Source organism: Neomonachus schauinslandi, chromosome 2 (assembly GCF_002201575.2).
Source record: "Neomonachus schauinslandi chromosome 2, ASM220157v2, whole genome shotgun sequence".
Lineage (NCBI taxonomy): Eukaryota > Metazoa > Chordata > Mammalia > Carnivora > Phocidae > Neomonachus > Neomonachus schauinslandi.
Genome location: NC_058404.1, coordinates 130,748,550 through 130,773,137, shown reverse-complemented (window position 1 = coordinate 130,773,137; position 24,588 = coordinate 130,748,550). Strand labels below are relative to the sequence as shown.

The 24,588-nt window shown below is 35.9% G+C and overlaps 1 protein-coding gene across 2 annotated transcripts in view; it reads right to left on the bottom strand.

Moving 5' to 3' along the window:
• Positions 1 to 616: 616 nt before the first annotated feature.
• The window catches only part of SNCA (synuclein alpha), a 146,316-nt gene continuing 122,344 nt past the window's right edge, over positions 617 to 24,588 (bottom strand). For both annotated transcript variants that reach the window (XM_021702350.2, XM_021702351.2), the window contains exons 5-6: positions 3,348 to 3,431; positions 617 to 1,126 (exon numbers count right to left, since the gene is read on the bottom strand). In XM_021702350.2, coding sequence (XP_021558025.1) covers positions 1,094 to 1,126; positions 3,348 to 3,431 — 117 coding nt within the window. In that variant the 3' untranslated portion in view covers positions 617 to 1,093. The remainder of the gene's footprint in view (positions 1,127 to 3,347; positions 3,432 to 24,588) is intronic.

The following is a 24,588-nucleotide window of genomic DNA, read 5'->3' as shown; positions in this document are numbered from 1 at the left end:
ATTGCTGGTAATTATTTTTTTTCAAATTTTCTATTTCTTCCTGATTCCGTTTTGAAAGACATATTTCTAGGAATGTATCCATTTAAATTGACATTTCTTAAGGTAATGGTTTGGTAGTTCCCAGAAATGTTTAAAGACATTTCCGAGGGTGATGGTGGTGAGATTTGATTTAAAAAATAAAAATAAAATGCTGGGTTAAACAAAGTTAACCAGATTCTCTCGGAGCCTTAACATGCTAATATGTTTTATTAATACTTGAAGCAGACATAGTCAAAATCATTTGTTAAACTTACTGTTCCATGGAACCCATTTTTTTCTGAATAGCTTCTTAAGACACCACTGCATATCAGAAGATACTTTGGGTAGTGTTGCTTCAGTGAATTCCCAGAGTAAAGGGTTAATGTTCCATCTTGTCTGCTTAATTCTTTTAAAAGTCCTTCTCCTTCAAATGGCCGTCAAGAACTTTAATTTTGTCAGTTTTCAGTTCATATGGTTATAAGCATGATTTTATTATTAAAGTGAGATGGGATTAATATTTTTATAATGAGATAACATTTTAATTTCACCATTTATATATAAACACAAGTTAATAAAACACATCACAAAACAGTAAAATTTCATAGTTAATATTTATAGGTGCATAGTTTCATGCTCACGTTTTAAAGTATTATATATTAACAAATTTCACAACACATCATTATTTTTAAACAGAAATAATCATTAAAAGACACCTAGAAATCTTATAGTATACGATAGTAAATCACAACTTCTCAATAACAGCAACAAAAATAGTGAAGATTTAGAAATAAGTGGTAGTCACTTAGGTGTTTTAATTTAACATTTTAGATTTGAAGCCACAGTATCACATAGCACACAAGGACCCTGCTACCATTAATCACTTCAGTGAGAGGGAAGCACTGAAATGCTGAGTAGGGGCAGGTACAGATAACTTCAATCACTGCTGATGGAAGAGTTTAAAATACACTGTAAAAACTTTGAGAAAATATCATGACTGGGCATGTTGGAACTGAGTACTTGTACAGGATGGAACATCTTTCAGTAGGTCTCAAGAAACTGGGAGCAAAAGTATTTCTTAGGCTTCGGGTTCATAGTCTTGATACCCTTCCTAATATGAAGAAAATCAGAAAGAAAACATGCAGTATTATTAGTTTTAGTCATCAGTAATGAAGGATTTAGGGTGAATGAGATAGGACACGGCTCACCACCTTGAATGAAGGTTATACTCATAACAGCTCTGCAACTATTCAGTTACACACAGTATACTTTCATTTTTAATAATTTTGTCTTCCTGTCAAATATAAAAGTGAATTATGCTGCTCAGAGTTCAGGTATCTGAATTTAACTTTCAGATGACATTTAACAGTCATATGTTCTAGTCCTGTAGGACAAGTTAGTTGGTCTATATTGCTCCCAGTTTCCTCAACTGTACATTTTGAGAGACAAATTAAGTGGCTTAAAAAGCCTCTTCAAGGGCTAAGATCCTCTAATTTTTAAAACGAGACAAAGACATTTAAAGGCAAGTGACATCTTCTTTCCTTTTGCTTCTCAATGAAAATGTCTTCTTCATCCATGGCTTCAATTATTACTTTTATTCTAAACCCCCCTCTCCCCATACAATATATGGATAGCATCTACAATAAAAATATTAAAGATCTTAACTAAAGCAGTCAGATTAGTCCTAAAGAACAACTCTAATTAGGATCCTGCTTTAAAATGAACAAATGTACCTTCAATAACTCAAGTTGCTTTCTGAATATAGTACAAACTTAAATGGAAAGGTTCTTCTAGTATTCTACAACTTATCTTTGACCCATCTCTGCAGCCTTAATATGTCACTAGTCTCTGTTCCCTAACCTCAAATCCTATTTAATTACTCACTGTTCCTCAGACATATCTTTATGCATGTTTAGACATGCATGCCTTTGCTTCTGATATTACCTTGTGCTAGAATGTCTTTCTTTCATTTTGGTCTATCATATCTCCCCTCCCCCCCTCCCCCACACAGATCAACACCAACTCTTCTAAAAAAGTCTTGATCACTCTAACCAGATCCTGTAAAATATTATACTTTTTTGGTGAATCTTGAATATTTTTGCCTCTGTGATGCCTGATACATAGAAGACAGTCAATAATGTTTAAAGGAATCATCACGAAATAAATGAAGGAGCAAATTTGTATTTGTTTTTATCAAATCATTAGAATGTAAACTTCTTGTGTCCTGGTACTATCAACTAAACTTTTTGTATTTTCTATAGTATTTAGCATTGTGCTGTGCATAAAAAGATTCAAAAATTTTGGTAAAATCTAAGAAACAATGTAATCTCAATTTCTATAAATGGGATTATCACTATGCCTTTAACTGATGCCATGAAGAATAATATATAACCTAACTAAAGACATTTTAACTTAATTTTTAATGAATAATACATCTTCTTTGTGATGTCTGGTACCGGTATAAGGGTAATACTGTCCTCATGGAATTAGTTGGGAAGTAATCGTTCCTCTTTTTTTTTTTTGAAGAGAAATTAATTGGTATTAATTGTAATTAATAGTTATTAATTATTCCTTAAGTGTTTGGTAGAATTCATCAGTGAAGCTGTCTGGTCCTGGGATTTTCTTTGTGGGTAGATTTTTTTTTAACAATAATCCAGTCTCTTTACTTTGTTATAGGTCTATTCAGATTTTCTATTTCTTCTTGAGTCAGCTGCATTCATTTAAAAGTATTTTTAAATTTTCCTTAAGATACATTTTCTTTTAAAGAAACTTATTTTCAAATTAAAATTAATCATCAAAAGGCTAGATTGAAGTACATCAGTTCCTGCAAACCATGCATTTATCATATTTCTACTCTATAATTTTTGTGGGTAACTTTTATTTTATCATGGAAATATCTTGCTGGAAATGTATGGCAAATAATAATTACTTGAGGCATTCAGTTGATTTCTCCAACTTTCCATTTGGGGATTTATTTTAGAAAGTAAAGTTTTTAATAAAATAATTTTCTAATGCAGGGATCAGCAAACACTTTCTGTAAAGGGTCATTAAGTACATATATTAGGTTGTGTGAACCACAGAGTATCTCTGTTGCTTTTTTTTTTTTTTAAACAACACTTTACAAATGTAAAAACCACTTCTAGCTTTCAAGTTGTCTGCACAATAAATATTTGGGATTTGGCCAATTTGTCCCGCTAGAGAGTAAATCACTTTCATTAAGGACCCATGGAAGGAAAATCTGACAGTGACAGATTTTTGGTACTGCTTATTAAAAAGACCCAACTTGAAGTCCTGAAGTTTATTTTTAGAGTTGTAGGTATATAAAATTTTACCTCAGAAGGCATTTCATATGCCTCATTGTCAGGATCAACAGGCATATCTTCCAGAATTCCCTCCTGTGGGCCTCCTTCTTCACTCTAAATGGGAAGCACAAAAGGAATATGATGAGGTACTAGTTTTTACTTTTTAAAAATTAAGCACACTTTAAAAACATCTTATGTATAATACTGGTAAGAATGTTGTAAAAGTGGCACTCCTTAATATTACTTCTGGCATTCTAAACTATATAGTACCTTTGCAGAAATATTGTGGTGTTGTTAACACTAAAAATGTACAAATTTTTTGCCCAAGTAATTTACTATCCAGGAAGTAGTCCAAAGCTATCATCCAAAGATGTTTTTCAAAGCATCAATGATAGCAGTAAAAGAAATTGTTAACCTAACTGTTCAATAGAAGATGAAAAGTTTAGAAAATTATAATTAATCTATTCAATAGATTATTATGAAGATATGTATTTACTATAGCATGAGAATTATATAACAAAATGAGAACCTATTTATAATAGCATGTTTAGAAAGATATAAAGTTGTATATATTATGGACATAACCAATGTATTATTCAGATGCAAAGCTAAAAAGATTGAAGAAAATCCAACAAAATATTAAAAGCACTTTTTATTGGGTAGTTATGTTTTACTTTTTTTGTAAGTTAACTTATATAACCATTTATAATGTAAAAGCATACATATTTTATAATTTATTTTTAAATGATGGCAAAGAAATTATTTTCTGAAATTTCAAAATTGAAACTATATAAATATATATAACTATATAAATATATATTACCTATATATATATCACTATATATATATATATATATATATATATATGTAGAGAGAGAGAGAATCAAATACATGATCCATAAATTTCCTAGATCTCTCTCCTTAGAAATAAGATACCATAAAACTCAACTTGAACTCAGGTCTTCACTAGTATCCTTCATTAAATACCTTTTGTTGCTTTGCATTTATTCCAGTAAAGTTCACTGAAAATTGAAAAAGCAGAGAGGCAATGTGAGCCTAAAATGGACTTACTCAAAGAGATCAAATACTCCCTCAGCCAATGTCGCTTATGTTTAAAAATATGCCTGATGTAAATAATAGCTCCTCCTGTCTCCATGATGAAAGTGACTGACAGGTAGGCAGAGAGATAAAGAAATGGCTGCCCATGTGAAAAGTCAAACTAAACCTCATGCTTACGTTAACTGGGCTGAGAAGTTTATAGATCATCTTCTCCTGCCCAACTCCCTTTTTATAAACCAAAACAGTCCAAGTTATATATAAATGAAATAAAATAAAAGCACTTCCCAGAATACCTTACTTCTAAATGTGGAATAAAGATACTATTTCACCTCTTAGCACAAGTCAAGAATAGGTTCTCTTGTATTGTGGTTAGATATGAGGTCTGTAGCATCACAAGACTTGACTTCAAATCTTAGCTTCTCTAGATTCTAGACTTTTTAAATTGAAGTACAAGTAACATATAGTGTTATATTAGTTTCAGGTGTACAACATAATGATTCAACAATTCTATACATTATTCAGTGCCTACCACGCATGATGAGTATAATCACCATCTGTCACCAAACAATGTTATTATAATCTTGTTGACTATGTGCCCTATGTACTTTTCATCTCTGTGACTTATGTATTTTATAACTGGATGTTTATACTCTAAATCCCTTTTAGTTCACCCATTCCCCACCCACCTTTCCTCTGGCAACCACCTGTTCTCTGAATTTCAGAGTCTCTTTGTTCATTTTTCTTACTTCTCAGATTCCACATATAAGTGAAATCACTTATTTGTCTTTCTCTGACTTATTTAACTTAGCATTATACTCTCTAGGTCTTAGAAGTGTTGTTGCAAATGGCGACATTTTGTTCTTTTTTATGGGTAATACTCCATTGTGTGTGTAAATACACTACACCTTCTTTATCCATTCATTTTACAATGGACACTTAAGTTGCTTCCATATATGGCTATTGTAAACAATGCTGCAATAGACATAGGGGTGCATATATCTTTTCAAATTAGTGTTGTTATTTTCTTCGGGTAAATACCCAGTAGTGGAATTATGGGGTCATACAGTATTTCTATTTTTAATTTTTTGAGGAAACTCCATACTGTTTTCCAGACTGGTTGCACTAATTTTCATTTCCACCAACAGTGCATAGGTTTCTTTTTTCTCCACATCCTCACCAATACTTGTTATTTCTTCTTTTTTATTCTAGGCATTCTGATAGGTGTCAGGTAATAAATATCTCATTATGGTTTTGATTTGCATTTCCCTGTTGATTAGTGATGTTGAGCATCTTTTCATGGGTCTGTTGGCCATCTGTAGGTCTTCTTTGAAAGATGTCTACACAGGTCCTCTGACCATTCTTTTGATTGCACTGTTTTTTTGATATTGTATAAGTTCTTTATATATTTTGGATATTAACTCTTATTGTATGTCATTTGCAAGTATCTTCTCCCATTCAGTAGGTTGCCTTTTTGATAGGGCAAAAGCTTTTTATTTTGGTGTAGTCTCAATAATTTATTTTTGTTTTTGTGTCTGTTGCCTAAGGAGACATATCTAAAAAAGTGTTTCTACGGCTGATGTCAAGGAAATTATTGCCTATGTTTTCTTTTAGGAATTCTATGGTTTCAGGTCTCATATTTAGGCCTTTAATCCATTTTGAGTTTATTTTTTGTGTATGGTATATGAAAGTGGTCTAGTTTCATTCTTTTGCTTGTAGCTATCCAGTTTTCCCAACACCATTTATTGAAGAGACTGTCTTTTCCCCATTGTATATTCTTGCATCCTTTGTTGTAGATTAATTGACCATATAAGCATGGGCTTATGTCTGGGTTCTCTATTCTTTTTGATTTATCCATGTGTCTATTTCTGTGACAGTACCATACTGTTTTGATTACTACAGCTTTGTAGTATATCTTGAAATCTGGGAAGGTGATACCTTCAGCTTTGTTCTTCCTCAAGATTGCTTTGGCTGTTTGGGATATTTTGTGGTTCCATACAAATTTAGAAATTCTTTGTTCTATTTCTGTGAAAAATGCCATTGGCGTTTTGATAGGGATTGCATTGAATCTGTAGAGGGCTCTGGGTTGTATGCACATTTTTACAGTACTAATTCTTCTATGAGCATAAATATCTTTCCATGTATTTGTATCATCATCAATGTCCTTCATCGATGTTTTACAGTTTTCAGAGTGCAGGTCTTTCACCTTCTTAAGTTTATTCCTAGGTATTTAATTCTTTTTAGTGCAATTGTAAATGGGACTGTATTCTTAATTTCTCTTTCTTCTACTTTGTAATTAGTGTATAGAAATGCAACAGATTTCTTTATATAATTTTGTATCCTGCAACTTTACTGAATTCATCAGTTCTAATAGTTTTTTTTTTGGTGGAGTCTTTAGGGTTTTTTATATATAGTATCATGTCATCTGCAAATAGCAAAAGTTTTCCTTCTTCCTTATCAATTTGTATGCCTTTTATTTTTCTTGTCTGATTGCTGCAGCTAGAACTTCCAGTATCATGCTGAATAGAAGTGGTAGGTGGACATCTGTGTCTTGTCCTTGATCTTAGGGGAAAAGCTGTCAGTTTTTCACAACTGAGTATGATGTCAGCTGAGGGATTTTCACATATGTTCTTTATTATGTTGAAGTACGTTCCCTCTAAACCTAAGTTTGTTGAGAGTTTTTTGTCATGAATGGATGTTGTCCTTTGTCAATGCTTTTTTGGCATCTATTGAGATGATCATATGGTTTTTACCCTTTCTCTTGTTAATATGATGTATTATACTGATTGATTTGCAAATATTGAACCAGTCTTGCATCCCTGGAATAAATCCCAATTTATTGTGGTGAGTGATTTTTGTAATGTATTGTCAAATTCTGTTTGCTAATACTTTTTTATTAAAAATTTTATTTGTTTGAGAGAGAGAGAGAGACAGCAAGCACGAGAGAGAGAGAGAGAGAACCAGAAGGGGAAGAGGAAGAGGGAGAGTGAGAAGCAGGCTCCCCACTGATTAGGGAGCCTGACACAGGGCTCAATCCCAGGACTCTGGGATCATGACCTGAGTTGAAGGCAGGCACTTAATCAAACTGAGCCACCCAGGTGTCCCCTGTTTGCTAATATTTTATTGAAGATTTTACATCTTCGTTCATCAGAGATATTGGCCTATAGTTTTCTTTTTGTTTGCACTGTCTTTGTCTGGTTTTGGTATCAGGGAAATGCTGGCCTTGTATAATGAATTTGGAAGTTTTCCTCCTCTTCCCCTTCTCCCCCTTCTTCTTTTTCCTGAATACTTTCAGAAGAATAGTTATTAACCCTTTAAATGTTTGGTAGAATTCACCTACGACGCCATCTTGTCCTGAGCTTTTGTTTGCTGGGAGTTTTTAATTCTGATTCAATTTCATTGCTAGTAATCACTCTGTTCAAATTTTCTATTTCTTCCTGATTCAGTTTTAGAAGATGATATTTTACTAGAAATTTATCTAGTTATTTTAGATTTTCCAATTTGTCCTATAATTTTTCATAATATTCACCTATAAGTTTTTTGTATTGCTGTGTTATTATTTCTCCTCCTTCACTTCTAATTTCATTTGAGTTCTTTCTTTTTTCGTGATGAGTCTGGCTAAAGGTCTATCAACTTTGTTGATTTTTTTTTTTTAATTTTGTTGACCATTACAAAGAGCCAGATCTTTGTTTCATTGATCTTTACTATTGATTTGTCTAGTCTCTATTTCATTTATTTCTGCTGTAATTTTTATTTTTCCTTTTTTTCTACTTGTTTTGGGTTTTTTTTTTTTTTTTCTAGCTCCTTTAGATACAAGGTTAAGCTGTTTATTTCAGATTTTTCTTGTTTCTTAAGGTAGGCCTACTTGGGGTGCTGGGTGGCTCAGTCCTTAAGCATCTGCCTTCAGCTCAGTTCATGATCCCAGGGTCCTGGGATCGAGCCCTGCATTGGGCTCCCTGCTCAGCTGGAAGCCGAGCTTCTCCCTCTCCCACTCCCCCTGCTTGTGTTCCCTCTCTCACTGTCTCTGTCAAATAAATAAATAAATAAATAATCTTAAAAAAAAAAAAAGGTAGGGGGTGCCTGGGTGGCTCAGTCGTTAAGCGTCTGCCTTCGGCTCAGGTCATGATCCCAGGGTCCTGGGATCGAGCCCCACATCGGGCTCCCTGCTCAGCAGGAAGCCTGCTTCTCCCTCTCCTACTCCCCCTGCTTGTGTTCCCTCTCTCGCTGTCTCTCTCTGTGTCAAATAAATAAATAAATAAAATTAAAAAAAAAAAAAAGGTAGGCCTATGTTGCCATAAACTTTGATCTTAGAATTCCTTTTGCTGCATCAAAAGATTTTGGACTGTTGTGTTTTCATTTTCATTTGTCTCCATTTATTTTATTTTTCTTCTTTGATCTTGGTAGACCCATTCATTGTTTGGTAGCATGTTGTTTAGCCTCAATGTATTTGTGGGGTTTTTTTTTTTTTTTCAGATTTTTTCTTGTAATTGATTTCTAGTTTCATACCATTATAGTCAGAAAAGATATATGATATAATTTTATTCTTCTTGAATTTATTGAGACTTGTTTGGTGGCCTAACATGTGATCTATCCTGCTATCCTGGAGAATGTTTCATTAGCACTTGAAAAGAATGTATTTTCTTCCATTTATAGATGGACTATATATATATAGTCTATCTAAATATATAGTGTATATATAACATATATACATTATTTATAGATAAATATATGTTAAATATATATTAAATATATATCAATAATGAATGTATGTATATATTAGATTCATCTTGTCTAATCTGTTGTTCAAAACCACTGTTTCCTTGTTGATTTTCTGCCTGGATGATCTATCCATTGATGTAAGTGAGTATTGAAGAATGCTACTACTACTGTATTACTGCCAATCTCTCCTTTTATGTCTGCTAATAGTTGCTTTATGTATTTAGGTGCTCCCATGTTGAGTACATAGATATTTACAATTGCTTTGTCCTCTTCCCTTTTTCATTATGTAGTTCCCTTCTTTGTCTCTTGCTACAGTCTTTGTTTTAAATTCTATTTTGTCTGATAAGTACTACTACTCCAGATTTTTTGTTTCCATTTCCATTTTCATGGTAAATGTTTTTCTATTTCTTCACCTTCAATCTGCATGTCTTTTTAGGTGTGAAGTGAGTATCTTACAGACAGCCTATAGATGGATCTTGTTTTAGATCTTTAATCACCCTGTGTCTTTTGATTGGAGCATTTAGAACATTTACATTTAAAGTAATTATTAACAGGAATGTACTTACTTCCATTTTGTAATTTATTTTATGGTTGTTTTTGTCATTCTGCTCTGTTCCTCACTTCTCTTGCTTTCTTCCCTTTTGGTTTGATGGCTTTCTTTAGTGTTACATCTGGATTCCTTTCTTTTCTTGTGTGCATTTATTATAAGTTCATGATTGGTGATTATCTTTAGGTTCATATATAACATGTTATGTGTATAGCAGTCTCTATTAATTTGATGGTCAGTTAAGTTTGAACACATTCTAAAAGCAGTTTTTATGTATGTGATGTCATATTTTACATCCTTTTATTTGTGAATCCCTTGACTGACCTTTGTAGATACAATTGATTTAAGTGCTTTTGCATTTTAATCTCCATTCTGGTTTTACAAATAATTATTCTACTATATTACATGTTTGCTTTTACCTGTGAATGTTTTTCTTTCATAATTTTCTTCCTTTTAGTTATGGCTTTTTCTTTCCATTCAAAGAATTCCTATAATGCTTCTTAGAAGGCTGGTTTAGTAGTGATGAACTCCTTTAACTTTTTTTGGTCTGGGAAACTCCTTATCTCTCCTTCTATTCTGAATGATAACCTTGCTGGAAAGAGTATACTTGGTTGGAGGTTTTTCTTTCAGCACTTTGAATATATCATGTCACTCTCTTCTGGCCTACAAAGCTTCTGCTGAAAAATCAGCTGATAGCTGATAAACCTTAGGTTTCCCTTGTATGTAACTGTTTTCTCTTCTCTTGCTGCTTTTAAAATTCTCTGTTTAGAACTATTTTCTTGCCATTTTAATATTTTGTCTTGGTGTGGACCCCCTTGGTTAATCTTGTTAGTGGTTCTCTGTATTTCCTGGATCTGAATGTCAGTCTCTTTCCTCAGATTAGAAAAGTTTTCAACTATTATTTCTTCAAATAATTTTTTGCTTCTTTCTCTGTTCTCCTTCTGATATCCCTATAATGCAAATGTTAATTACACTTGAAATTGCTGAATTTCCTCAACCTATTCTTTTTTTTTGGAGTGAGAGAGAGTGAGTGGGGGAGTAGAGGCAGAGGGAGAGAATCTTAAACAGGCTCTACACCCAGCACAGAGCCTTACACAGGCTTGATCTCACAACCCTGAGATCATGACCTGAGCCACAATCAAGAGTCAGCCGCTTAACTGACTGAGCCACCCAGGTGCTGCACAACCTATTCTCATTTTTAATTTCTCTTTTTGCTGTTTAGCTTGGTTTCTTTCCCTTACCCTGTTTTCCAGATCACTGATTCATTCTTTGCATCCTCTAACCTGTCATTGATTCCCTCTAGTATATTTTAATTTCAGTTATTGAGTTCTTCATCTCTGACTGAGTCTTTTTTATATTTTCTATCTTTTTGTTGAAGGTCTCACAGATTCTCAAGTCCAATGAATATCCTTATGACCATTACTTTGAATTCTCTATCTGGCATATTGCTTATCTTATTTCATTTAGCTCTTTTACTGTGATTTTGTCCTGTTCTTTCATTTGGAACATATTCCTCTGTTTCCTCATTTTGCCTCACTCTGTGTTTGTTTTGATGTACTGGAATGGTAGTTACGTCTCTTGGTCTTGAAAGTAGTGGCCTTATGAAGTCCTGTGGCACCCTGTAGCATAATGTCCCCTGGTCACCAGAACCAGGCATTTCAGGGATGTCTCCTATGTGGGCTGTGTATACCCTACTGTTGTGGCTGAGCTGCATTTGCCTTCAGTCCAGTGAGCTGCAATGACCCACTTGCCTGCTGTGGATGTACCAGTCAAGATGTGGCATGTCAGCAGTCAGGCTAGCTGTTTGCAATCAGTCTGTCTGCCACAGGTGCACATGCACCAAACAGCAAAATGCTCTCCTGGTTGGGCTCCTGAGAGGCTTTCAATGATGGGTAATGTTGACAGTCAGACCAGATTTCTATACCTAGTCTGTCTGCTAGGAATGCAGGTGCACCAAAAGGCAAAGCACTATCCCTGCACACTCAGTTTAAAAGCTCCACTGCTGGAACTGTGGGTGTGCTAGTGTATTGTAGTTTTCTTCCCCTCCAGCCAGGGAAGGAATCACTTTGGAATAGCAACAGCCTTTGCCGGAGCTACTTACAGGGTGTGTTGGAGCAGGAGCTGCTTTGGAGGGATGCCCTGCTAACACAGCTGACTTAGGCTGGGTCTGAAGGGGAGTGTGGGTGCCAGGCTCATCGTGTAGCAAGAGAGGCGGAGAACGTTCACACTGATTCTTGCAAGTGTTCAGCTATCTAGTCTGGGAGATAGGAAGATAAATGGTACCCACTGGCATTTTTGTTCTTGGATAAGTCTCCTCAAGAACCCTGCCCCTTCAGCACACGTTCTGAGATTAGTAAATAACTCTCCTTCATATATATCACAGGTTTTACTTAAACTGCTGCATCTATGTTTTTATCTTCTGGGTTATTTGCTATGCTGGTTCTTTAAGGGCAGGGACTCAGGTTCGTATCACCCTCTAGCTCTCCCAAAACTAAGCGTGCTGATTTTAAAAGTACCTGGAGTTAAGCTCCACTGATAATAAAAGCTCACAAAGTATGCCTCACTCATTTTCAAAGCCAAAGGGACTCATCTTCCCAGTGCTAATCCCCCATGTCTGGGGTGGGGTTTGTTCTTGTTTCTTCTGTTTGTGATGTCATTCCCCCTACCCTGCCATTTGTGATTAGTCTCACTGGGGGTTTGGTTCCCAACTATCTGCATCATCCCCTCCTACACTCTTCCATGTGGCCTCCTCTTTATTAACTGTGGAAAGTCTATTCTGCAAGTCTTTGAGATAACAGATGTAGCTGTTATCTTGGTGTGTCCAAGGGGCCAGGTGAGTTCAGGATCTTCCTACTCTGCCATATCTTCCTGATTTCCCAGATTCTAGATCTTTTGTGATGTTGGGCAAATTTCTTAAGCTTTTTCTAAGCACCAAATAGCCTTAGTGAAAAAAATGGGGCAGCAATTCATCTTTTAACGAGGAGAAACAAAAGATATCATTAATCTACTATTAGTATTTAGGTAACTTTTAGTGATAGTCAAGTGTGCGAAAAATAAAGTAAACCTGTTGTTAAAAAGAAAACCCAGGCCCAAAACAGAATCACTTATGTTAAAGACCCATGTCAGTAAACCAAGTCTTAATACCTAACCTAACTGCAGTTTTAACACCCCCAAGAATATAAATTTAACCAGCATACTAATTTCCTCGTCTACACTAGGAGGTAATCTGCTATTAGACCATTTCTGTTCCCCTTAGGAGTGTAACCTTGCCTAAAACAATGCATTCACTGTTAATAATTTCCTCCCCCCACCCCATTCCCTCTCTGCCTTTAAAAATCTTTCCTTTCCTACAGCTTGATGGAACTCCATTCTATTTGCCTGACTCATGAATCACTAAGTAAAGCTGATTAGATCTTCAAATTTGCTCAGTTGAATTTTGTTGTTTTGTTTTTTTTTAACAGATTTGGTGGCAGTATTGACAATTAAAGTGAACTTCTGACAGCCTTCAAGGACAACAAGAAACAGAGGCACAATGCCTCACCAATGCTTTTGAGTTCATTGTCTTTTTCACCATTTCTGAGGGCCATTGGTGAGTTCCTCTCAATATAAGCTCTGTTCTTTTTGCATCGAGCTTCCAATCTAATTGGCTTTACAGTCTAGAGTTAATGGGCCAGTCTAGACTGACAGGAGGTCTCTAACCAGCCCTTGTTTCAGTCTGTAATTTCAGTTTGGAATCCCTTCCTCACTTCCAACCCCGGTCTCCAGTAGTGGAGTCTGCTGATTTAGTCCACATTGGGAATTGCTGGTGGTGCATGTAGGAACTTCCATTGCCAAGTCCACAGATTTCTTAAATCCAGCCCTTGGTTCTATCCTCAGATTCCACATGGAGAACTGCCTCTGCCACCAGAAGTTCTCAATTTGTTTGGCATCAGTCCAGAGTCTTCATTCTTTGAGGTCTTCTGGTTTAATCGTTTCCCCAGTATCAAGTTCTTTGCCTACTGCTGGTGTCCATGGTTCTGTTTCCTTGGTAACTATTGGTTTCTGTTAATGGGCACATGAGGTAAAAGCTAATTGCTAAAGGGAATCTTGGTTGCCAAAAAGCTGCAAAAATTCGTGGGCATGGGTTGAGCATTTAAGAGCTGTTAGTTTACACACCACCTAACTCAAAGACTCCCATGTTAGGGTAAGTTGGTTACACAATGGGTTAGATAGACACTAGGTCACCCACCCACTTCAAGAAAGCTTCTGTGCAACAAGGTACCCTGTAAAACAACGAAGTACACTGTAAAACACCACAGCTGCATATGCCTTTTAGATATTAGTTTGCCTCTGAGAAACCCAAAGACATGGCTAATGGGATCCTTAAACTCTAAGCAGTCAAGCACACCACCTTCCAGCATGCCTGCTTTTTTCTAAAAACCATGGTCTCAGAATCTGTGAATATCTACAGAAATGGCAAAATTTTACTAAAAACTATCTAGAATTACAATGGCCATTATGAGGAATGTTTCAATTATATAAGATCCCCTTTAAGGAGTGTACTTGAAAGTAAAGCCTTCAAAATTCCAAAAATAGCTTCATTGAAAATTTCACTACAAAAAAAAAAAAAACCAAAAAAACTGATAAAAAATTAAAAAGATGCAAGAGGTAACTAATAGAGAAGACTATAAGACTCATGTAATTCTCAGTACGTCCCTCTATCATTTCAATACTCCTCCTCGTCCTCTGTCTGAATTGCCTTAACATGACCATAAACATAAGTCCACCAAGTTAATAACCTTACAGACACCCCCCTGTTATCTACCTTAGAATGAGGGCCCCATGTAAATTTTGCATTATCGTATCTGTCTCATGGTTAAATACTTTTAAACAACAAGGTCTCTGATTATATGCTTATGTGTGTCTAGTATAGAGTGTGACATTTTCTACTTCTGGATGGTATTACTAAAATTTGTAAAGAGCTCTGTTTAATTGGCCTAAAAATAAGTACTTCTAACTTAATTTTTTAGAGAAAATCTCAGAAACATAAAAGAAACTAACACAAATGCTTGTCACATTCACAAGACCTGGGAAAATATTCAGTATTAAGGGTAATTTCAGGTTGCTGGTTTATTATAATAGACATATCTTAGATTTATCAAGACTGACTATAATGCAAACATATAACTTTTTATTCTGCCTAGGTTTACTAATCAAATAGGTTCATGTTATCTCTGTTGCAAAATTTGTCAGGAAAAAAAAAAACCCTTAGAATTAGATTTTGTCTAATGTTTCAAATCTAAACATAATTAAGAACAAGTAAATTGAATAGGTGTAAATAAAAGTTTTAGGTGAATTTTTAACATCATTTCCTCAAGTCATTTTGGTAACCTGAAACTTTAAAGTTTTGCTAAGTGATGAGTTAAGTTAAATTCATTAAGTGTCAAGATTATTTCCAAATAAAATACTAAAACATTAATCGCTGAAAATAGGCTTATTTACTTTTTGCTTACTTTTACAGAGGAATCAAAAATATTTGCACCTATTAGTAAACATGTTTTAAACCACATTGAGAAATTTTCTATGAAAAAAGCACAAATCATAAAAAGTATGTTTCTAGAAATAAAAAGTGTAAGTTTGTCAATTCACAGAATGCCAATGTAAAAGAGCATTCATAATTGTTTACTTCTTAGTTAAAGTCCCTAAGAGTTGAAAATTCTAATCAATATATGTAATTAAAGCTACTAGAAATAATAAGGAAAGCATCTCTGTATGCAAGAAAAGAAAGATGTTTGCTTTTGGTAAAGGAAGGTATGAGGAATGAAAATATATTCTAGTTAAGGGGAAAAAAAAGCAATTTTGGCATAAAGTAAGGTTGCTTATTTAAAGAGGAAAAATATAGGACAAAATCCAAATGTAAAAAAGAAAGTTGAAGAAGTTTGTGAAACAAAATCTGTGAAAAGACATTTTAATGTATAACCAAGCTAAAATTAATATGAATTTAAGAATGAGTTTTCATATTAAAAGTACACAGCTATAAAAAATGTGGCTTTTTTTTTCTGTTAAAAGACAAAGTTTTCTTAGATTATTGGTCTGGTCATTGTCTACAATTTCTAATTAAGCATTTTTGTTTATCTTTAACATAATCTGCTTAGAAAAATAAAGATTGTATGTTTTGTATTTATTGGGTCTTTGATTACTTCGTTTTTTTTTCCTTTTGTTTTTTGAAGGAAAAACAAACTTTTTTGTTGTTGTTTTCTGAAGGGAAAAAATCCTTCAGAATCTTTTCAATATTAAAAGAGCTAAGGCTTAACTTCTAGGGAAGATGGCAAAGTAGGAGGATCCTAAGCTCCCTTGTCCCATAGATACAACTAAATAATACATCGGTGTAAATGACCTAGAAAATGGCACAAAGACTGGCAGAACAGACTCTCTACAGCTAAATGTAGAGAATAGGCCACACTGAAGAGGGTAGGAAGGGCTGAGACTAGATAGGAGCCAAACTAGTGTACAAGACTGTCCATGGGAAGGAGGGACCTTGCTGGCATGGAGAAAGGAGAGAAACAGATCCTCTCACCAGGCACCCCAGACACAGGGAACCCACATGGGGAACATGAATACCGGTAACATTTAGCTTTGAAAAGCAGAGGGGCCTAGTTTCATGAGTTCTTACAAATAGCAGGGCTTAACACCTGGAACTTTAAAAATGAGCATGCTTGGCTCTGGGAGAGCCAGGAAAGTGGTAAGAAACAGTCCATGCCCTTAATGAGACAAGACAACAAACAGCCCCATGGAGATACAGCAGAATGTGGCAGAGAAGAAGCAGTTTGAAAAACGCCTGGGGCGTATAAAGGAGGGAGATTTGTTTACTAACCTCAGAGTTTATGCTTGAGGGGCAGGGATCTTTGGGTGACTTATCCAAGAACAAAAGAGCTGGCAGGTGCCATTTCCCTACCTTGCCCACCAACCTGCAGGATACACAGACAACTGCAGGAACCAGAAAGGTGCCACCTAACAGGGTGACCTGCCACTGTAGGCTTCTGCAGTTCATCCAACCCTGCCAGCCTCAGCAGGAGGTTTCCCGGGTGGCTTCAGGTCCCTTCCCTCAGCGGACCTGCACAGACCTCGCGGGCACTGTGCGCGCCACCGCACACTCTCCTGTGAACTCTCCCATTGCAGCCCTGTGGCAGGAGGTTTCTAAGTGGCTCCAGGTCCTCTCCTGCTGCAAACATGCACAAAGCTCGCTAACACCGTATGCTCTACTGCTGTGTTCTCCTACGGACCTGCCCCCTCTGATATGCCCTTGGCCAGAGACTATCCGTAGCGGTGCCACAAGCAGGGTAGTGTGCAAGCAGCCCTGATGGGGCCAGCACCACTTCAAAGTGATTCCTGCCCCAGGAAGAGGGGAAGATAACCACACAGGCCACTCTGACTGTGGCCCCAGCAATGGGCTGGGGGCAGACGCATGGCCTGACTGTAGGCCCTGCCCAACAATGCAAGCTCCTCAGGGGATAACACAAGGAAAGTGCCCTGCAGTTTGGTACAACGACAGCTCTAGCAAATGCCTGATCTGACTCAACTCAAGCCCAAGTGGCCACATATGAGCCCACTAACAAGACAGGGACCAAACCCTGCCCACAACAGGAAAGAAAGACACTGCAGACAACTAGACTGAAGGCAAAAGTGGCTCAGCCACAAGAGTAGAGCATGCACAACACACACAGGAGACACTCCTGGAGCACCAGGTCTGGGGAACAGGGGACATTGCACTGCACAAAGCCACAGGACCTCTTCCCTATAAGGCCACTACTTCTTTTTTTTTTTTTTTTTAAGATTTTATTTATTTTTTTGACAGAGAGAGACACAGCAAGAGAGGGAACACAAGCAGGGGGAGTGGGAGAGGGAGAAGGAGGCTTCCCGCAGAGCAGGGAGCCCGATGCGGGACTCGATCCCAGGACCCTGGGATCATGACCTGAGCCGAAGGCAGATGCCCAACGACTGAGCCACCCAGGCGCCCCAAGGCCACTACTTCTAAGAGCAAGAGAGGTAGCTGACTTTCCTAACAGACAGAAACAGACACAGGTTTAGACAAAATGGGGAGACAAAGGAATATGTCCCAAGTGAAAAAGAAAGAACAGGAAAAAAAAAATCACAGCAAGAGAGCTAAATGAAATGGAGATAAGTAATATGCCTGATAGAGAATTTAAAGTAATGGTCATAAAGATGCTCACTGCACTTGAGAAGAGTGGAAGACCTCAGTGAGACCATCAACAAAGAGAAAGAAAACATAAAAAAGAATGATTCAGAGGGAAAGAACTCAATAACTGAAATTAAAAATACGCTAGAAGGAATAAATACAGACCAGAGAAAGCACAAGAGCAGCTCAGGAATCTGTAGGCCAGAGTAATGGAAAGCAAGACAATAGACGTAGAAAAGCATTTGACAAAGTGCAACATCCATTCATGATAAAAACCCTCAACAAAGTAGGTTTAGAGGAAACCTACTTCAGCATAATAAAGGCTTATATGAAAAACTCACAGCCAACATCATCCTCAATGGGAAAAAAACGGAGAACTTTTCCCCTAAGATCAGGAATAAGACAAGGATATCCATTCTCACCACTTTTATACAACATAGTATTGGAAGTCCTAGCCACAGTGATCAGACAACTAAAAGAAACAAAAAGCATCCATATCAGTAAGGAAGAAGTCAAACTTTCACTATTTGCAGATAGCATAGTACTCTATATAGAAAACCTAAAAGACCCAACCAAAAAAAATCACTAGAGCTGATAAATGAATTTAGCAAAGTCGCAGGAAACAAAATCAATCTACAGAAATCTGTTGCATTTCTATACACTAATAATGAAGCAGAAAAAGAAATTAAGAAAACAATCCCATTTACGGTTGCACCAAAAATAATAAGATACCTAGGAATAAACCTAACCAAAGAGGTGAAAGACCTGTACTCTGAAAACTATAAAATACTCATGAAAGAAACTGAAGATGACACAAACAAATGGAAAGATATCCCATGCTCATAGATTGGAAGAACAAAGATTGTTAAAATGTCTATACTATCCAAAGCAATCTACACATTTAATGCAGTCCCTATCAAAATACCAACAGCATTTTTCACAGAACTACAACAAACAATCCTAAAATTTGTATGGAACCATGAAAGACCCCAAATAGCCAAAGCAATCTTGAAAAAGAAGCAAAGCTGGAGGTATCATTTTTTTTAGACTTCAAATTATATTACAAAGCTGCAGGAATCAAAACATCATGGTACTGGCACAAAAATAGAGACAAAAGAAAACCCAGAAAGACTCTCACAACTATATGATCAATTAATCTTTGACAAAAGCCGGAAAGAATATCCAATGGGAAAAAGACAGTCTCTTCAACAAAATGTGTTGGGAAAATTGGACAGCAATATGCAGAAGAATGAAACTGGATCACTTTCTTACACCATACACAAAAATAAACTCAAAATGGATAAAAGACCTAAATGTGGGATCTGAAGCCATAAAAATCCTAGAAGAGACATAGGCAGTAATTTCTCTGACATTGGCTATAGCAACAACTTTTTTTTCTAAATAACTCCCCTGAGGCAAGAGAAACAAAAGCAAAAATAAACTATTGGAACTACATCAAAATAAAAAGCTTCTGCACAGCAAAGGAAACAACCAACAAAACTCAAAGGCAACCTACAGAATGGGGAGATGGTATTTGCAAATGACATATCCGATAAAATCCAAAATATTATAATGAGCTTATATAACTCAGCACCCAAAAAATAATCCAATTAAAAAATGGGCAGAAGACATGAACAGACTTTTTTCCAAAGAAGACATACAGAGGGCCAACAGATACATGAAAAGATGCTTATCATCAGTTTTTATCAGGGAAATGCAAATCAAAAGTACGATGAGATATCACCTCACACCTGTCAGAATGGCTGAAATCAACAACACGGGAAACAACAGGTGTTGGCAAGGATGCAGAAAAAGAAACCGTCTTGCACTGTTGGTGGGGATGCAAACTGGTGCAGCCACTGTGGAAAACAATATAGAGGTCCCCCCAAAAGGTAAAAATAGAACTATCCTATTGATATGGAAATGTTGGGGTTCAGAACAAATGGCCAAGAAAGAATTCTTGAGACATCTTCGGTGCAAAAAGGTGGTTTTACTGAAGCACAGGGACAGGACCCAGGGGCAGAAAGAGCTGCAGTGGAGTCATGAGGAGTGGCTGATTATATACGTTCAAGTTGGGAGGGGGCCAGGAATAGTACAAACCTCCAAGGTATTTTGGAAACAAGGTTTCCAGGACCTGGAAGGGGCTAGCTATTGTTAAGAAGAGGTCATTTATTAGTGTTAGGTAAAAAATCACTCATAGGGCCCTTCAAATGTGTATCAGTGGACTGTATGTTTGGAGGATGATTGCTAACATATATCTTGGGGGGTAGAGATAAAGGAAGTTTCCAAAAGAATTTCTTTATGTTTCAGATAGAGCCATAGAATCCTGGGGGGTCTGGCTAAGATCGCCTTTTGCCCTTAGCAAAACTTCAACATTGAGGCAGCTGAGCTCCCAGAGGAAGGTCACTCTGCTTGTTTCAAGGATTTGTCAATGGGCTGTGAGCAGCAAGGAAATTTAATTTTTTTTTCTTTTGGCTTTGTTTCCCACATCACTATGATCCAACAATTGAGCCACTGGGTATTTACCCAAAGAATACGAAAACACTAATTCAAAGGGATACATGCATCCCTATGTTCATCGCAGCATTATTTACAATAGCTAAGATATAGAAACAATCCAAGTGTTCATCAATTGATGAATGGAAAAAGAAGAAATGTATACACACACACACACACACACACTGAATATTATTCAGTCATAAAAAAGAAATCTTGCCATTTGCAACGAAATAGATGGAGATAGAGAATATAATGCTAAGTGAAATAAGTCAGACCGAGAATGACAAATACCATATGCTTTCACTCATATGTGGAATTTACAAAACTAAACAAATGAGCAAAGGGGAAGAAAAAGAGAGAGAGATAAACCAATAAACAGATTCTTAACTATAGAGAACAAACTGATGGTTATCGGGGGGGGGATGGGTGAATAAATAAAAACTTAAAAAAAAATCATGTTATCCCTCTGGTCCAAATTTAAACGTATTAGTTTTTGATTCTTTCTCTCCTGGGCATAAGTATTTTCTTTTTACTTTTCTCATTTTACATCTTAAGAACATGGCTTGACTTTCTGCCTGCCTGGGACATGCAGGTTGTCAGTTCTTTTTTTGACTATCTTTGGGAGTAACTACAGATATTGAAAAAAAAAAAAGTATCTTTAACACCCTTTTTGAGTATGCCTCTTGGGTCCATGAAGTTGTTCAATACTGTCAGAAATATTTACTGTTTTTCCTAGCTAAAACCTGACAAGATATTTTAAGACTTAATGACTCTATAATCAGAAATTTGGCCAAACTGGAAGCTGATATTCAGAACCTGATATAAAAATTTTTAAGCACTCTCACCTCAGGTGAATGTACCCAGAAGAAAAGAAGATATTCTCATAAGCAGATGGGTGTGTCAGTCCTTTGATAGCATTACACAGCAACCCAATTCTTTGAGGAATTAAAAACAGCTGTCTTTATTTTACAAGTCTAGTCTTACAAGACCAGAGGTGCGATTACAGAACCAATTCAAAGACACCAGTATTTTTTTTACCAATTCCACAACCTCTCCTATTTATCTCAAAATGCATAAGTGTTATAAAAATCCTGGCCTTGAGGGAAGGAAAGTCATTCTAGAAAGTGCTTGCATTTTTTTCCTGTGCTATTGAAATGTAAATGTTCAGTGTTCTACCTGGTCTTTTCCAATGAACTTAGTCCATCACTTTAAAACACAAATTCCAGGGAGGTAATTTTTATCAAGAAAAAACAAGGGGGAAAGCCATTTAGAACTTGACTTGCCAAGGACAAATACAAATCTTGTCTTCTCCACAAATACTAAAAGAAACCGTTAGCCATGTAGGCCAATAACCTTAAATTCATCTATCAGAAAAACAAACTCATCCAACATTTATAACCAGTAAATTTTGTACCTATTTCATGGCAGTGATTTTTAAAATAGAAGCTATAAGGTCTGCCTCTGTCTGTATGTTTATGTGTGTCTATATATGTGTTGTAAATGTGTTTCTACCTCTGGATGGTCTTGCTAAAATTAATTTGTAAGAGAGGACTATTTCATTGGCTTGAAAGCAGGCTCTTCTAAAGATTGGCATTCTTTAACTCAGGGACGTAAACTAACCCAAATGTTTTTCAAATTCATGTGATCTGAAAAAATATTTGAAATAAATCCTAAAGTTGATAGTTTAATTAAAACAAACATTTTTAGAGTTACCAACATTAAATATAAAATTTCTATTCTACTTGAGTTTAGTAGCCAAATAAATTTGTTATCTCTTACAAGATCTGTCAACAACAACAAAAATAGCTTAGGATAATGGCTGCGTAATGTTTAATAAAGTTTTTGTAAGTAATCTAAACAGAATAGTTAAGAACAAGTAGATTAAATAAAAGACACTTGGAAATGTTAATGCTACATTTGAAAATTTTAAGAGACATGCTTCTAGAAGTTTTAAAATGTATTCATAAATCTGAAAATTTAAAAAATGCTGATATGATCATTCACAACTGCTTTTTAGTTTTCACTAGAAATCAAGGTTTCTAAGGGTTAAAGTTCTAAATAATGTATGTAATTAAAACTACTTAAAATAAGGGAAACCTCTCTGTATGGCAGGAAAGTAGGATAGATTTTCAGAAAAAAAAAAAGAGGTATAGAAATTAAGATGCATTTTTTGTTGAGGGAGAAAAAAAGTAACTTTGTCCTGAATTGGGGCTAAAGAGAAAAAAATAAAGGACAAAATCAGAATATATAAAAAAATTATAAAAGGTTTATGAACAAGAAACCTTTAAAAAATTCATATGTGGTCAAGCTGGCTAAGATTAAATAAATTTATTTATTTTTTAAGATTTTATTTATTTGACAGAGAGAGAGAGAGTGCACACAAGTAGGCAGAGTGGCAGGCAGAAGAGGGAGAAGCAGGCTCCCTGCTGAATGGGGAGCCCAATGTGAGGCTCAATCCCAGGACCCTAAGATCATGACCTGAACTGAAGGCAGACATTTAACCAACTGAGCCACCCTGGCTCCCCTAAATGAATTTATTTTTAAAATAAGTTTTAATATCAAAATAAACTGGTGCAAAGTTAAAATTTGGTTTTCTCTCTGTTAAAAGGTCTGGTTTTTTTTTTTTTTTTTTGGTCTGTTTTTGGTAAGATTATTGTATAAGATTCTTTACCTTTTGATTATTAAGTTTCATAATGATCTGTGATCCTATTTAGATAAGTGCTTTTAAACCCTTTTTTGGGTATTTTGACAAACTTCCAAAATCAAATTCTTTTAAAAATGCCTGTTTTCTCTAGAACATTCCAAAATATTTGTCAAACAAATTGGACATTTGATATGTAATTACATGGAAGCATTGCCATATAAGTAATACTAAGCCTTCTTTATATTATATTTGTAGGATTGTGGCACATGTAGTTAAAGTTTATTTTCTTTCAAAAACAGCCCCTTATTGCCAGACCTTTGCCATCCTAATGTCCTTGTGACATGGCAACAGTCTGCTTCTGAATCAGAAAAACTGATATGGACAAATAATGGCTGTAAATTCAATGAAACACCTGCAACTAGACTTCATTAAACAGCTACTTAGTATGGGTTATCAATATGTTCTTATTATTGTATATGCATTTTCTGGATGGGTTAAAGCCTTTCCTTGCTCCAAGTCTGATGCCCTTACAGGAAAAACAAAAAACTTAAATGTGTTTCCCACTTGAAGTGTATTTTCCACTATCTCCAGTGGTTAAGGCACCCACTTCACCAGACTAATCCTAGAAGCCTTAACAAAAGCTTTACCAACTTGAAATTCTATCAGTGTTACAGCCTTTTGCTGATCCCTTGTTGTCTCATGCTAGTATGATCAGCTACTATAAGTCTCTAATGTTTTATGCTCAAGCCAGCCATCAATAGATTAAAGAAGGTTTTCTAGATCCTATTTTTTTCTTTTTTTAAAATAATGATTAGTTTTAATTCACATATAATATATTATTTGTTTCAAGGGTACAGGTCTGTGATTCATCAGTCTTATATAATACCCAGTGCTTATTACAACACATACCTTCCCCAAGGGCCATCACCCAGTTAGATTCTAATTTTAAAGGAGCCTGTTGGTCACCCGCTGGAGTGTGGTGGGTATTCTAAAATGTCATCAGAGGAAGACAGCCCGTGAGCCCCCATTGAAAGGGACCTTAACAAGTGCCCCTGACCACTGACCCTGCTCCAAAACTAAAAGATGCTAGAGATCTCTAAATCAAATCCACAGGAAGAGAAGTAGCTGACATGGAGGTAGATTGCTTCCACCCAAGTTGCTGGATTAAGACTTCATACTGTAACTGAACATAAAACCCCTTCTCCCTCTTTTCCTTTCTTTTCCTCTGGCATTGGCCTAGAAAGATAACACCCTCATCTGTATCTCCCAGGCCATTGCTAAGGCAGGGAGTAACATCTTTGATTGCAGGCTAGGAGAAAATCTAAATGTGCCCCTAATTTTTCACAAGCAAAATAAGACATCTTTATTAGTTGATTCTCCTAAGTTTACATTGTTGAGTTAAAAAGGACCTCTCAGGAGGCTTTTGAGATTCAGGACTCACTCCTTTTGGCAGGTCCTTTTTTCCTTGGCTAGGGATAAATATAAATGAAGCTATAATCAAAAATGTCTCCTTAAAATTATTGCAGAATCTTCTAAAGCAATAGCAGCTCAACAAAGGTCCTTAAACTCTCTAGCCAAAGTTGTTCATGATAATATAATAGCTCTTGATTATCCTGTAGGTGAGTAAGGA